This window comes from Perna viridis, chromosome 11 (assembly GCF_037379345.1).
Source record: "Perna viridis isolate PV_CMFRI_1.1 ecotype Kerala chromosome 11, ASM3737934v1, whole genome shotgun sequence".
In the NCBI taxonomy this organism is placed as follows: Eukaryota; Metazoa; Mollusca; class Bivalvia; order Mytilida; family Mytilidae; genus Perna; species Perna viridis.
In genome coordinates this window covers 26,918,958-26,934,702 of record NC_142455.1, presented here as the reverse complement: position 1 = coordinate 26,934,702, position 15,745 = coordinate 26,918,958, and the positions used below count along the sequence as shown (strand labels likewise).

The 15,745-nt window shown below is 34.2% G+C and overlaps 1 protein-coding gene across 1 annotated transcript; it reads left to right on the top strand.

The window, feature by feature from the left end:
- Window positions 1-50: 50 nt before the first annotated feature.
- On the top strand, window positions 51-14,788 carry LOC148603548 (4-trimethylaminobutyraldehyde dehydrogenase-like). Its single transcript, XM_088552521.1, has 10 exons — window positions 51-131; window positions 1,717-1,901; window positions 2,615-2,760; window positions 3,533-3,662; window positions 5,040-5,284; window positions 8,360-8,467; window positions 9,539-9,658; window positions 10,771-10,959; window positions 12,528-12,754; window positions 13,665-14,788. Exons 2-10 carry the CDS (start codon window positions 1,739-1,741, stop codon window positions 13,870-13,872), a joined length of 1,536 nt encoding a protein of 511 aa, XP_088408647.1. The 5' UTR covers window positions 51-131; window positions 1,717-1,738; the 3' UTR covers window positions 13,873-14,788.
- Window positions 14,789-15,745: the final 957 nt, after the last annotated feature.

Genomic DNA, 15,745 nt, shown 5'->3' with positions numbered 1-15,745 from the left:
ATTTCAATAGTACAACGTTTCACTGTTTTGAGATTACCCCTAAAATCATTTCGTCTGCACGTTATTATCTCCCTTGTGATATGTATCATGTGTTGGTGATCCATGTAGCACACATCTATAGCGTTTTCGAGGTAAAAAAGTTATATATTTCTCATTATTGCGTATTGCATGCCCACAGAATATTGCATCTGCATTATAAAACACTGCCAGTTGTTGTAGCACCTGTTCTTAGCCAGTCAGTTGCATGGGGGTGGAGAAAAAGAACAGTATAAATGATGTGAAACACTTGATTCTTGAATCAATGAATGCTATACTCTATAGAGATAAAACTGGGAAATTCAGTTTAGTATTTACATTGATGGTTCCATGCTAAATTTCTGGACAGGATGCACACTGTTAGGGTGGATGCCAAATGTCAGTCTCAACCTCTTGTCTTTACAAATTACAGGTGACTAGCTGGCCCGTTTCTTGGGAAGCAATGATCAATAATTGGCCATCAAGTTTATGATAATCATGTCCCTGAAAAGTATCGGAAGACCAGAACATCTGGTCTGCTTGAGATAAATATCTTATTGAATATGGGAGCTTCTATAAATTCGCAAGTTTTAAGTGTTCAGAGGCGGAGTTCATGTCAGAAGTGGATTAGATTTTCTTTATTTCCTGTAACCTTGTCTAGAATATCCAAAACTTTTCAATGAATGAGCTTCTGAAGTCCAGATCAAGAGATGGAGGTAAAACACAATGAAGAGATCTAAGAAGAAGAATGTATATGTTCTTGTTTAAACAGATGTAACAAAGGTATATCTTAAGAATTGTGACACCTGCATTACAGCTGCTGAATTCTGGGTGGATGGAGACAAAGTTTATCATATATGTTGTGTTCATTTCCAGCTGTTACCTTTATCTTTAAAAAAAAACATATTGAATAAACCAAGATTTTTCCTTTAAAGACTATTTCTATGAAGGTATGACCAGATTCACAGTCATGCCTTTCCTGGATATGGTGCCTCAACAACTCTCTTTAGTGAACTGCATATAAAAAGTCCAACAATCAATGGATATATGTACCAGGAGATGTTGGTTGCATATCACATGTTGGCAAATGTTGGTGAACTTGGCAGAACAGAAAGAACACTTTTGGACTATATCAGAGGTTTCATTAAGAGCCGGCTACAATCAACATGTAGACAGTTCAAAAAGTGGAAATGGACAGTTAATAATCACAATGGGTCTCATTCCCACTTTGTTTGAAGGTGTGGATGGTCCATTTTCTCTACGAAACCTGTTTGCTGATATTGAAAGCCCTGCTATATAACTTAGTCATTCATACTGTAATTTATAATTTCAAGTACAGTTAAAGTCCTCATTGATAATCTTATTACTAATTACTTGAACACCACCACATCATTTTTAAAATACATTGTAATTGGGGAGGGAAGTGATCATCTCAAACTGCTTTAACACAGTCACAGTTTTTTTTACCTGTCCCAAGTCTGGCCTTTGTATGTTTTGTGCAGTTTACCATTATGTTGCTGAGTATAAAGGGGCAACTACTTTGTTGTATTATGTTGTTTTTGGGGCCAGCTGCAGCCTGCCCTGTGGTGTGAGGGTTTTCTCGTCATTCATTGATGACCCATGGGTGGCCTTGAGTTGTGGTTTTTCATCCTGGTGGGATATACTCACAATATTTATTCTTGTTATATTATATCATTACAGGTTTTCTAAATTACTTGCCAGAATGAATGTGTATGTATGGCGTTCAGTCTTGAGATGTCAGCACAGGTGTATGTGTACTGTGAATGGGCAATCTCCCTTTGTGCAGCAGCCTCTGAATTTTGTTGATGGACAGAGAACTGACCCTAGCAGTACAACAACATATGCCCTGAAAAATCCTGCAACAGGTTTTTATTTTAACTTTTCTGTTTTAAAAAAATGAAAAATGTATATTGAGTAGATAAGTTTCATTTTAAAATTTCATAGAACATTATACAGTATTCCCCACTTGGAGCATACTGAATGTGTTTCCTAGTTTGCAGAGTTTTCTATTTAACAGGTAATTTTTAAAGGCGATTAAAAGGATTTTTAGCAAAAATTGTTTACCCATAGTGTTAATTCTAAAGTTTTCTTTGTGGATGCTGTCTCCAGAATGACAGATTTCCTAAGAAAAAGTTGGAATTTCCCCTACTTGTACAAAACTACAAAAGACTACGATTGAAACATTGTCAAATGGGAGATAACTTTGTAGTGTGCAAATAAGGGAGTATGTATGCTTGTTGTAAGTAATTTAATAACGTGACATTTGAGCTTCTGTATTTATTTTTTCATTAGAACTGTATGATTTTGTGTTCAATTATTTCTAATACTTTCTTTTTCTATCTGCTTTCATGTCTATCTTCATTCTTTTAACTAACAATAAAAAAACTTTGATTCAAAAGGTTTTTCACTGTTTACTCAATGTCAAAAATCCACTTCACTCTGAACTGTGAAGGATTTCAATTATTTTTTGTTATAATGTTTGGACATTCACTTAAGTTTGTCAATCAAAATTTCAGAGATTTGGAACAATAATAGTAGGTATAAGAGTAGCTTGAGCAACTGTTTGTTGTTGTTTTAGGTTCAACATTGCGTGATGTATCAAGTTCAAATGAACAAGATGTTGATCTAGCTGTGAGATCAGCAAGGAGAGAATTTAAAGCTTGGAGGAAGATGTCTGGGTTTGAAAGAGGGAACATTCTTAAGAAAGCTGCTAATATCATAAGGGTAGGATAACCATAAAGCAGTTATTTGCAGTTATTTCTTTCTATTCCAAATTAAAATTCTGTTTTTTTCCGCATTATTTTGTCATCAGAGATTTTATTTATGAGAAATATTCCTCATTTGTTTGTATTCTAGTTTTGCAATGTTTAATTTTCTGTTAACCTCACAAAAATAGTGTCTTTGATATATATTTGTTTTCCTTTGAAGAATTGAAGTTAATTTTTATGTTCTGTACAAATATTTTGTAAAGTTGTTTGTCAGAAATATAGATTACATTAACATTTTGTTTCTATCAAACAAGCAAAATTCTGTTAAATTTGAACTAGCCCTCCAATCAGTTTTTCCTTATATTATCTTGTTTACATGTATTAGGTTTGTGGTTATTTGCCACAAATATTTTTTCATAGCAAAATGTAAAACACATCTAAACAATTTTAGATGTAAATAATTGTATATTTAAATGTTGAATCTCCTTGATAAATTGAGAATTTACTAGTAAAAATATTTTTGACTTAGATTAAACTTCTGAAATCTGGTTGTTTCATGTTACTGGATTTTCAAAATCATTTAGAATTTTTTCAAAATTTGCAGATTACGCTTAAGTTTTTGTTCTCAAATACCTAATTTTGAGATAGGTGCACTTTTGAAATTTGGTACAAAGTAACTGAGTAACTATAACTTGCTTTATGTCTTACTGTGAGTCCGTGTTGGTGATAATTTGGTCTTTCTACCTTATAAACTGACATTACACTTTTATGTTGATCCCTGAATTCAGACTCGATCAGAGATTTTAGCCAGAATAGAGACACTTGATACAGGGAAACCTATCTACGAATCCAGAATGGATATAGCTGGATGTGCGGATACTATCGACTATTACGGAGGCATGGCTGCTGGTATCTCTGGTAGGTCAAAGGTTAACTTTTGATATATTTAACAATTCATGCAATGAAAACATTTACCAGTATCATGAGCTATACAAAATACAAAAAGTTAGTGACACAATGCCAAATTGCCTATTATTTTAAGTTGAAACAACCTCAGTTTAAACAATCTTCACAAACCCCAAAAGATTAATTTGTCAAGAAAACAGAAAGCAACTGAAGCCTGTCTGCTGAGCTATACCATGGTCAATATAACTGAAAGCAACTGAAGCCTGTCTGCTGAGCTATACCATGGTCAGTATAACTGAAAGCAACTGAAGCCTGTCTGCTGAGCTATACCATGGTCAGTATAACTGAAAGCAACTGAAGCCTGTCTGCTGAGCTATACCATGGTCAATATAACTGAAAGCAACTGAAGCCTGTCTGCTGAGCTATACCATGGTCAATTTAACTGCAAGCAACTGAAGCCTGTCTACTGAGCTATACCATGGTCAATATAACTGAAAGCAACTGAAGCCTGTCTGCTGAGCTATACCATGGTCAGTATAACAGAAAGCAACTGAAGCCTGTCTGCTGAGCTATACCATGGTCAATATAACTGAAAGCAACTGAAGCCTGTCTGCTGAGCTATACCATGGTCAATATAACAGAAAGCAACTGAAGCCTGTCTGCTGAGCTATACCATGGTCAATATAACTGCAAGCAACTGAAGCCTGTCTGCTGAGCTATACCATGGTCAATATAACAGAAAGCAACTGAAGCCTGTCTGCTGAGCTATACCATGGTCAATTTAACTGCAAGCAACTGAAGCCTGTCTACTGAGCTATACCATGGTCAATATAACTGAAAGCAACTGAAGCCTGTCTGCTGAGCTATACCATGGTCAGTATAACAGAAAGCAACTGAAGCCTGTCTGCTGAGCTATACCATGGTCAATATAACTGAAAGCAACTGAAGCCTGTCTGCTGAGCTATACCATGGTCAATATAACTGAAAGCAACTGAAGCCTGTCTGCTGAGCTATACCATGGTCAATATAACTGCAAGCAACTGAAGCCTGTCTGCTGAGCTATACCATGGTCAATATAACTGCAAGCAACTGAAGCCTGTCTGCTGAGCTATACCATGGTCAATATAACTGCAAGCAACTGAAGCCTGTCTGCTGAGCTATACCATGGTCAATATAACTGAAAGTCATTATATACAGATAAATTTTACATTGAATACACTACAAAAGGATATTTCGTCATAATCTTTTAAGACAGGTTATTGCTGAATGTAGGTGGTTGTTAAGACCAGTTTGACTGTATATGCAAGTATATATTGATTTAAGGGTTGGTAGAACAGGATTATAAAATAGTCTGGTTTCTGTACACAAAGTTGGGTTTAAATTTTCCAGGTGAATATCTTCAATTATCTAATGGTAATTTCAACTACACAATCCGAGAACCTTTAGGTATAGTTGGTGGCATTGGTGCATGGAACTATCCATTCCAAATGGCTGCATGGAAGTCTAGTCCGGCTTTAGCATGTGGGAATACAATTGTTTTTAAACCTTCACCTTTGACCCCTCTGACAGCTGTGATGTTAGGAGAAATTTACAGAGAAGCTGGTCTCCCTGATGGGTGTTATAATGTTGTGCAGGTTTGTAGGAATTTAAATTACTGAAATACACTATTTTAACATCAGAATTATTTTATTGTATTAAAGCTTTATACACTGCATGCTGTTTGGGTTGAGTTGTATGGGTTATGATTTAGCAAGTTTTTAATGCATGGACCATCATGCATCTGAGCAAGAAATAATCATCGCGTTTGTCATAAAGTTAATTGGACCTGTGTATTGCTCCAAATTAACCCGGAATGGTATAAACTTTTAAGTAGGTGTATTATTTTTGAAAGTTTTTCAAATGTTGTATATTGTATATTTCATTTTGTCTACAAGAAAATCTTATGACCATAAATAATTTGTTTTATCAATTGTATGAAATCTATTAAACAAATAACTGACATAAGCATAAAATTTTGAATATTTTTTTTAAAAGGGGAGATAATACAGTTTATGATTATGCAATTTTTAATGAAGTTAAAATCTTTAAAATTCTTTGTCAGAATTTTAAAAAAATGCTTCTTTGAGATAGCTTCATTTGTTTGAAATGAATGTCTACAATTTAATGAAAAGATTAATAATTACATAAAAAGATAAATTTGTCAAATGGATGGCATGAATGAAAGTTCTAAACAATCTTGATACTTCTCCACCATAAAAGATCATTTTTTTCCCTGATTGGCCTGACATTTGTTAAATAGTAAATAAAAGATAATAATATGCCAATTGCCAAATGTTTTAGTGCTTGATTGAAAGAAATTTATAGGTAAATTGAGAATCAATCTGTCTAAAATATGTAGTAAAACAATTTCAAGTAGCATCTTCACTAGTACTATAAATGTGTAACACAGATCAAGTACTGTCCAATTTTGTCCAATCGACTAAGTCATGTTGGTTTTTTGAATTAATCATTATCATGTCTATTTTTATTGGAAAAACATCAGCATATCAAAATACAAAGTGGATGGCTTTAGTAGGCACATTTCATTGCCCTTTCAGCCCACCGTGCCAAATTTGGGTAAATTGAATGTGATTTTTATGCAGTTAATTAATTTTTTCTTTGTAAACAATTTATTGATACATGATTAGAAGCTGTACAATTCAGTACAAATATACAATTACAAATTTCCAAACTACAAAAGAAAGGTTGGTATTGAATATTGGGGCTATGACCCCTACAGTTCTTGAAAGAGTAATCAAGGGAACCAAGGTTATAGCAGTAATCAAAAGAATGTAATCAAGACTATAAGACTTCTGTAGTGATGACTTCAATCTTGTAGCAACATAACCCTGTTCCAGAAGCCTATTTGTTAGATTTCTATAGCAATACAAAAAGTCTGTGTAGTTTCTGTAAGCTCTGGCATAACATATGAGTTGTGATATGAATATTCAATACGCAGGTGCTGAAGGGATGTTGCCACAGATGGAAGGAAAGTTGACAATTCTGAATGAAAAATCATCATGTGTGTCATAAAGTTTGGTCAATAGTTTTCCTTTACCATCGCTTTCTAAGTGTAGGCCTGATATGAGGCTGACTTCACAGTGTCTGTAGTATCCTTTATCTCAAATTCTTCGGGGTACATGCAATGTATCAAATCCCCCAAATTAGGATTGTTTAAAGATAATACGTGATCTATATAGTGGATACTGAGATTAAAGGATCTAGCCAAACGATATTCTTTCTTTTGGATCAGATCAGCTATAGTCAGCCTCATAAGAGTGAAGGAATAGGTCAGCAAGTAAAGGAGCACAATTTGTTTTCATTGGAATGCCGACCGTTTGTTGAAAAACACGTCCACCACACTGGACAAATATGTTGTCGAATAAAAATTCCAGCATTTTGTAAACATCTTCCTCTGTATATTTTGAAGATGATTTGGAATTATTTCTTACAAAATATGAGGAATCCCTACCAAGAACTATATATTTGTATCTAGGTGTACCATCTTTTTTTGGAAAAACAATGATGTATAATGTTTTTAACTGAGTAGTGGGAATAGAAGTAGGGACAAAAAAGGGATGAGAAATGAGCATTTCATAGAATTTAACCATATAATAACTCCAGTAAAAGCTTATGGATGTCTATGATATTGCTCAACAATATTCTTTACCATAATGATCAGACTTTGGTTGAATTTGGGGTCGAAGGCTTGAACCATTTAGAAATAAGGGGCCAAAAAGGGATGAGAAAAATGTGTCCAAACAATCACCTAACCATCAGTCAATGAATTTTTTTTTAATTGTTCCACAAGATGCCATACCACCAAAGGAAGGCTTGGGTCAATTTTGGGCATTATGACTTATTAAGGACAAAAAAAAAGGGTTAGAAGCAATCATATTTTTGTTGACCTTACAATAACTATGAATAAAAGTTAATGGGTCTCTTTTCAGTTGTAGTATGAGGTGACATTCCTCTAAGGAAGACTTGGATTGGTCTTTTTTGGGTTGTGATTGTGCTGAGTAAGAACTAGGGACAATGAAGGGGCCAGAAAAAAAAGCATTTTATTGATTTCTGGATGATTACTTGAGTTAAAAAAATGGATCCCTCTGAAATTTTACCACAAAGTGCTGTTGCCTCAAAGGAAGAGTGGGATTTGTTTTAGGAGGTTGTGACTGTAATCGTATGATTAAGGGTCCAAAAGGGCCACTATGATTCTAGTCAAACTCTTACCCTGTTTCAAATTCAAAGCAGTATTGTTCGAATGCTGTGTCCATACTTGCCCCAACTATTCAGGGTTTTACCTTTGCTGACATATCAAGCTGCACCCTGCAAAAATTTTATTGCCTACTGCTATAATATCATTGAAAAAAACAGCAATTGTCAGTAGAAGCAGTGTTTCATTATAATAGAAAGTGTATCACTTACCTCACATCTCACCCTTTTCAGGCTTTCTATGATATAAGTGATGTTTTTTGTTTTGTCTGTCATTACTGGAAGGTACTGACCTAGCCCTGGCCCTGTTCTGGACTGAATTTTGATATACTGCTAACGCTTATTTATTATTCGTTTGTTGATTTCAGGCAATTAAAATCTTTCTTGTTCTTAGGACAGTTTCTTCTCACATTTGTTTAAAAAAAAACTGAACAATAAGTTATGATTTCTCATTGAAGGGTGAAGGCCATACAGGACAGTTGCTTAGCAACCATCCAGATGTCAACAAAATGACCTTCACAGGAAGTGTTCCATCCGGTAGCAAGGTCATGGAAGCATGTGCAAAGGTAAATTTAAATTCTGAAAATGCAAAAACTTGACCAATTCATAATTGAAAATGAAAAAAAAAATAAGTGCACTACAGATAATCTTAAACTTCAGAATTAGAATTGAAAAATTGATGTGATATATCTTGGTCTGCTAGTTTCTAGAACTCATCTATCAACTTAAAGCCCCGTGCAGGTGCGAGTGTCAAAAGAATAGGCCTGCAGCAGCGCTAAGCTTGTCGTAAAAGGCGACTAAATAGTGCTCAGAAACCTAGCCAGGGGCTAGGCGCTCTGCCCACAGAGCAATTGGGATGTGTGCCCCAGGTGGTGGAATTGGGTATCCTAGGGGTGTTACATGCTGGGGTTATCAGGCTATAATGTGGAAAACCTGACTGCAAACCATAGTGGTGCATCGTGTTGAACACTGCTGTGGTAGGATAGGAGTAGGAACCTTTGTGCTCCGCCACAGGAGGCTTAATTGCCCGACCCTGCCCATCCCTCACTTTTCTTTTGTGGCAATCAAAATTTGTTGACCCTATTGTCCTTGTGTCCCATCCCTTTTTTTCATTTCATCATCATCATCATTTCATGTTCATCGCCTGAATATAGCTGAAATATTGCTCACGGGCATTAAACCCCAACAATCAATCATTCAACTTAGAAATGAATAGTTCGGCCCTCAAAAAAGTTAAAAACTAGAAAAACTGTGAGCACAGAAGACTTCTTGATAGTCCCACTCCCCATAGGACCTAAAAGCCATTTAGATGGAAAAACAATATAGGAGGTGTAGAATAACATCATGTGATAAAGATTGTTCAAATTGTTTATCATATTCCATTCAATGTTTTGAGAGGAGTTTCAGATTAGAACTGGGGATGGACAAACAGGTGTGCAGCATGATCACTACATAGCTTGCTCTTTTGAAGGGGAGTAAAATAAGTGTCCTGATCCATTACAATTTGACAACCCCCATGGAATCCAATAATGTACATCTAAGCTGTAAAAAAATACTAAAGCTTCATAAAGTGGCCTCTAATGCCTTTTCTTTTTCAGAGCTGATCATTCAAATTTTAATTTGTTTTGACATTGTAGGGTATAAAACATGTCAGTCTGGAACTTGGTGGGAAATCCCCCTGTATTATTTTTAGTGACAGTAACCTTGACAATGCAGTGTCTGGTGCCATGATGGCAAACTTCTTTACTCAAGGACAGGTATGGCATATGATAATTTCAATGGGGAAAAAAATGCTGTTAAGGACAGCCAATCAGAATAATTTTAAAGAAATGTCAAGGGTTATCAAAACTATGGCCATATGGCATTTATAGGAAAGTAAATAGCTTCTCAAATAGCTTATCAATTATAATCTTGATAAATTTATGAATAAAATGAAGGAGAGACCAAAATATAAATTACTCTCATGTAAGTGACACCATTTTAGAAATTTGGACTAGAATGTACGAGCGAATTTGATTTTTGTAAATATGAAATATTTAAAGGTAACATGTCATTAAGACATCTAGCATTGCTGAAAATATCCAATATGCCATTCAAGAACATATTTTGGGGAACGTGTTGCCATGAATATTGAAAACATTTGTATGTGTCCCATTCTGACAGTAAAACATGTGGACCAAAGTCCTTTTAAACTGATAGTCTTGTTGGTTTATGCAGGTATTTATTTTTAGAAAGTTCAAAATGCATGAAAATTGTCTGCCTTAGTCAGATAGGTTCAGGGTAGCCTGCTCTTCTTAAGTGCAGAAGATCATAGGGTTTAAATTCTTAGCCGAGTCACACAAGAGACTTTAAAGATTGTTAGTCATTGCTTCTCCGCCAACCATGCAGTATTTGAGAGAAAGAGAGAGGACTGATTGGCTCCGAGTCAGAATAATGGGGTGACATGCCTACCTGCAAGCTGTTGCACCTGTGAGCTAGAACAATAAAAATCTGGCTCAGTGTCGTGGACTAGTACAAGATTTGGTCTATTGATTCGTCAATCATTCCCGTCCTGAAATGCATAAAATATCAAAGGACATTAAACAATAATCAATTAATCAATCGTTAAAATAGACAGGGAAAGCAACATTATGGTCACATAAGACAGGTAGTCTTTATATACAGGTATATTATACAAAAAACTCACTACATGAATATACGCAAGTCATAGTCTTTTAAGACAGGTTCTTACTGAATACAGGTATTGCAATGACAAGGTTCTTACTGAATACAGGTATTGCAATGACAAATTTGACAGTTCTTAAGAAAAGATCTGATTTCCTGTTTATTAAGGATTTAACAAGTTTCACCACTGTATTAATCTTTTTAGGTATGCTCCAATGGAACAAGAGTTTTTGTTCAGAACAAAATAATGAAACCATTCCTTGATAAGCTGGTGGAAAGGACCAAGAAAATGAAGATTGGGAACCCAAACAATGAAGATACAACTGTTGGTGCTACCATCAGTGAAGAACAGGCTCTGAAAGTGTTAAGTTACATCAAAATGGCCAAAGAAGAGGTACTGACTAGGGAAACACTGTACAATTGCTTTTCTTAAAGTAAAATATTGTATGTAGAATTCATAATAAGGACAGAGCACCAGGGATCTCATGCATGTGTAGATGCTCTGGAACACAAGGGCTTAAAATTGTTTTGTTAGAAGTGAGGTATTTTTTAATAGAAATTTAGGAAATGCTTGTATGAACTTTAATGCAGACACACTGCAGGACCTATAGGAAGTTTTCAAGACATCAGTGATATAACAATATAGCAGTGTATTATGAACGAAGTCAATTGTTATTATACCCCACGCAGCGAAATTGCGAAGGATATAAAGTTTTTGACCCGTCCGTCAGTCCGTCATCAGTTTCCGGACTTTTTTTCTAAATGCTTGCAGATATTGACATGATTTTTGGTGTATAAGTTTACCATGATAAGTTACAGGTCAAGTTTAATTTTCATTTCGCTCAAATGATTTTAAGGAAATTACGGGCCATGAACTTATCAAAATTCACAAAAATAAGTTTTCCGGACTTTTTTTCTAAACACTTGCAGATATTGACATGATTTTTGGTATATAAGTTCACCATGATAAGTTGCAGGTCAAGTTTACGTTTTGTTCCACTCTGATTAATTGAGCTGAAATTACGGGCCTTGAACTTAGCAAAATTCACAGAAATAACAGTTTTCTGGACTTTTTTTCTAACTAAATTCTGTTACTCAGAATAGTAGTTTCAAACTCCAGACTGTGATTTCTTGGAGTTTTAGTTAATCCAAAGTAAATATCATTGTAGCTGAACAAAACATACACTTGACCTGTAACTTATCATGGTGAATTTATATACCAAAAATCATGTCAATATCTGAAAAATGGTTATTTCTGTGAATTTAGCTAAGTTCAAGGCCCGTAATTTTGGTAAAAATCATCGGAGTAGAACCAACTACACACTTGTCCTGTAATTCATCATGTTGAATTTCTGTACTAAAAATCATGTCAATATCTGCAAATGCTTAGAAGGAAAAGGTCTAAAGCCTAAAAAACACTCTTATTCCTTTTTTTTATCGGGGTCCTTCTACATGTATTTCTCTTACAAACAAATTTACTTGAGTATCCAACATGGGGACACGTGGGGTATGTGAGCATGCTCACTAAGGTTCTTTAATTTGTATATAGTGAATTTTGTCTCTCATAGGCAAGGTCTTAAATCATATTAACCAAGTCACACTGTAACAAATAATAAATAAGATAGGATGAAATCCTGTAATTTGTTCAGAAAAAACAAATTTTACTTGAAATGATTTTCAATGGTGCCTTTAATCTTTAATTATTGTTTTTTTAAGGTTTTTTTCGACAAAGAAATGCATTTTGTGCTTTATTGCATAATTTTTGTCTTAATTTATAATGGATAATTCTTCAATTTTCTTATGACCATTCTTGTATTGATGTATAAATGAAATTATGGCAATTACACTTGGTTTATGATTTGCTACATTTATACTAAATAAAAGATAAGAAGGTAATTGGTGAAAATCTTGCATTTGTGGATTGCAAAGATACATGTAATAATATGATGTATATATTTGTAGGGAGCTAGTGTTTTATGTGGTGGAGAGAGAGTTACACCAGAACCAAGCCTTGCGGGAGGTTACTACATGTCTCCATGTATTCTTATCAACTGTGAAGATCACATGACTGTTGTCAAGGATGAGGTGTTTGGTAGTGTAATGTCTGTTCTCGGGTTTGACTCTGAGGAAGAAGTGATTGAAAGAGCCAATGATACGGAGTTTGGACTGGCAGCTGGTGTCTTTACAAGGTACACATAGGTTATGATATTCTATTAATTAACTTTCTTGGTTCTCAAGCCATTTTTGATCAACACAGATCAGAGATGGAGGCATTTTGTTTTAACTTCAACATACTAAAAAAATTAATGAGTTTTTAGCATTCATCATGAAAGATTAATTCATGAAAACAAAAATATTTTAACTTGACGCGTTCTCCTTTCAATGTGGTTTAAAATCATACAGAATGATTTAGAATTTGGCAACCTCTATTAAATCTTCTTAATCATGTGACCTGGTTATTATAGGAGGAGGAAACCTCAGTTTATGATTACTTATAAATCAGCAATAAATGTTAACTGTAAAGAAGCTATAGACAAGTAAACAACTGTTCTAAAGCACATGCTTAAGGCCTGTCCCCTTTATTTCATGTTCCAGGTCCCATAAATTTGTAGTAAAAAAAGGGAAACTATGAACAAAATGCAAGCTTTCCATGAAGGAAAACATTATGAAGTTTTTGAGTTACGGTATCAAATGATGGACAGCATATACGGATACTACTTGTATACTTTTGTAAGAGCCTTGAGTATTGAAATAAGCAAAAACTGTAGTGAATACATTACATTTTATGGTTCTTGTCACATACCTTCTTGTCAATCATAATGATGAATTATTAGGAATAAATCTATGATATACCTTTCAAGAAGTATCCACGAAAATTAGTTGATTGGTGGTGTGAGAGGAAGGCCAACCTGTGTCTTAGTAAGTTGTAGTTTTGAATAACCAATTACAATTTAATTGACATGGATACTGAAAGGATTACTTTTTTAGGTGAACCTGTTTGTCACTGGACTTTCACCAATGAGTCTAGGGTTTGATCCTTGGTGGCACAAGGAGTAATTTTTTTGTGATTTCCTTAATTAGTTATTCCTTTTTTTTCAGTGATTTGAAGCGAGCTCACAGAGTGGCATCAGACATAGAAGCAGGATCTTTATATGTCAACAATTATAATGTTTACCCTGTTGGAGTTCCATTTGGAGGATATAAAAAGTCTGGACTGGGTCGGGAGAATGGCCCTGATGCTCTGGAGGAGTTTACCCAAGTGAAATCTGTTTATGTTGAAATGAATGATATTGAGGCTCCATTCTGAGTACAGTTGTGAACTGTGAACTGAAGAAAAAGTAATTGTGCCATAATTATTATTGTCTTTCATAATGAGGTGTAATTGATGGACTTTATTTTATCCAAGGTGACCAAAGTGGACTAGAATTTGGATTTATATTTGTGAATGAGGTTGTATATATATAATATAGCGAGACAGAACACAGAAATGAACAAATGTAGTGTCCAACAGTTTGCAGTAACTCATTTTGTTTGCATGATTGCATTTTTTTACCATTTTTTTTAACCAATTACCCCATGCTCATCTTTCATCAGAATCACAAAATTTAACAGATCGTTTATTATTTGAATCACCTTATCTGTCCATCCAAATTTGGTCACATTTATCTTGGCTCCCAGTAAGTAGATGGATTGATTTCAAATTTGGTATGTGGCTTCATATAAATTGTAAACCATATTGGTTGCTTCCCAAGTGGGGTATATCTAGTAGTAGAATGCTTGTAACTTCAAGTTTTATTTTGGGCAGTCAAAAATGTATTTCAATATTGTAATTAGGTCCTTGGAGTTGCAATAAGTAGTACTTCCACAAGGCAAATGAATTCTTGCACTAATCAATGATGCTAATACATGTAATATGATGTAATAGTCTTTAATGAAATCCAATTTACACTGTTTACAAATGTAATTAAAATTGTTTTTGGTCTGTTTTGTGTTGGAAGAAAATACAAAATCTAACTAACGTACTGCTTTAAGAGGAAGTCACATTATATAACTATCTTGTTATTGTATTGAATTTACATTTTATTGCATCAAATATAAATCTGCTTTCATTGTTAACATTAATAGAAGCATCAAACAATATTTTTGTAATTCTTAATGTCTTATTTAGTAATGGGATTTTGGTTTTTGTATTAATTGCTTTTAAATAAACAGAAAGCACACAACTTTGTGTTTTGTTTCCTTTTAGCTTTTATACTATAATGAAACCTATTTAAGTAGCAGTCTTTTTAAAAATCAGAAAGAACGCGATTCATGCATGTCAAAAACCCACTGAATTCAGTTTTATTTCTTGTTCAGAAACAGTCAGGGATCACATAACCAGTCTTAATTTTTCATTTGGTTGTTGTGCTTATGAGATGAAAATTATATAGATTGTACGTGAAATTTGCACTTTGCAAGAGTTATCGTTCTTGATTTGGCTTGATTTGGTTGATTTTAGTAGGAGATAAATGAATGATTTTCTAAAAAGTGCAGATTTGAATGCAGGAAAGGTTGTTGTTATGTGAAAGTATAGCGTATGTAGACTAAAAATGCATCATTTGTTGGGTTTTTCTTGACCATGAATCACTTTACCATCAGCAGTGTCTGAATTTTATGTGGACTGGTACTTAAACTAAATCCTTTTGGACTGTAGAATTAGTTTAGTTTAGACAGGTGTTCTATTTACCCAGGTTCAAAGTACATATATAAAGGGACTTCTAAAGTTTTCACTTTAGACAGGTTTTGGTTTATACAGGTTCCATTGTAATTAAGATTTGTATTGTTTTTGTCATGCGTTGCCATGTCCACATAATTTGTAGTGGAACAGATGTAGTCTGACTCACGATAGAAACAGATATTTATATCAGTTAATGCCAAACTCTGTACCATATTACTCAAGTTGAAAAATCTCAATTTCAGAATTAACATAGAGGTTCAGATTGAATAAAGTATGATAGTTTCAAATAAAAATAATTTGTGCTATATCATAGAAATATTTCTTCTTGTTCCATATCTTCTCGAGTATAAGTGTATATAGATATTACAAATTAAAATCTGTTCATGCTACTTGTTGGCAATCTGTATTCTGTAACAGTATGTTTAAAATGTAACATCCTAACTCAGTGTGATCTTAACATTCA

Coding starts and splice junctions, on each gene's coding strand:
- LOC148603548 (XM_088552521.1), top strand. CDS start 1,739: ATGAATGTGTATGTATGGCGTTCAGTCTTGAGATGTCAGCACAGGTGT. Junction 8,468..9,538: donor TCATGGAAGCATGTGCAAAG/GTAAATTTAAAT, acceptor TTGACATTGTAG/GGTATAAAACATGTCAGTCT. Junction 9,659..10,770: donor ACTTCTTTACTCAAGGACAG/GTATGGCATATG, acceptor TAATCTTTTTAG/GTATGCTCCAATGGAACAAG.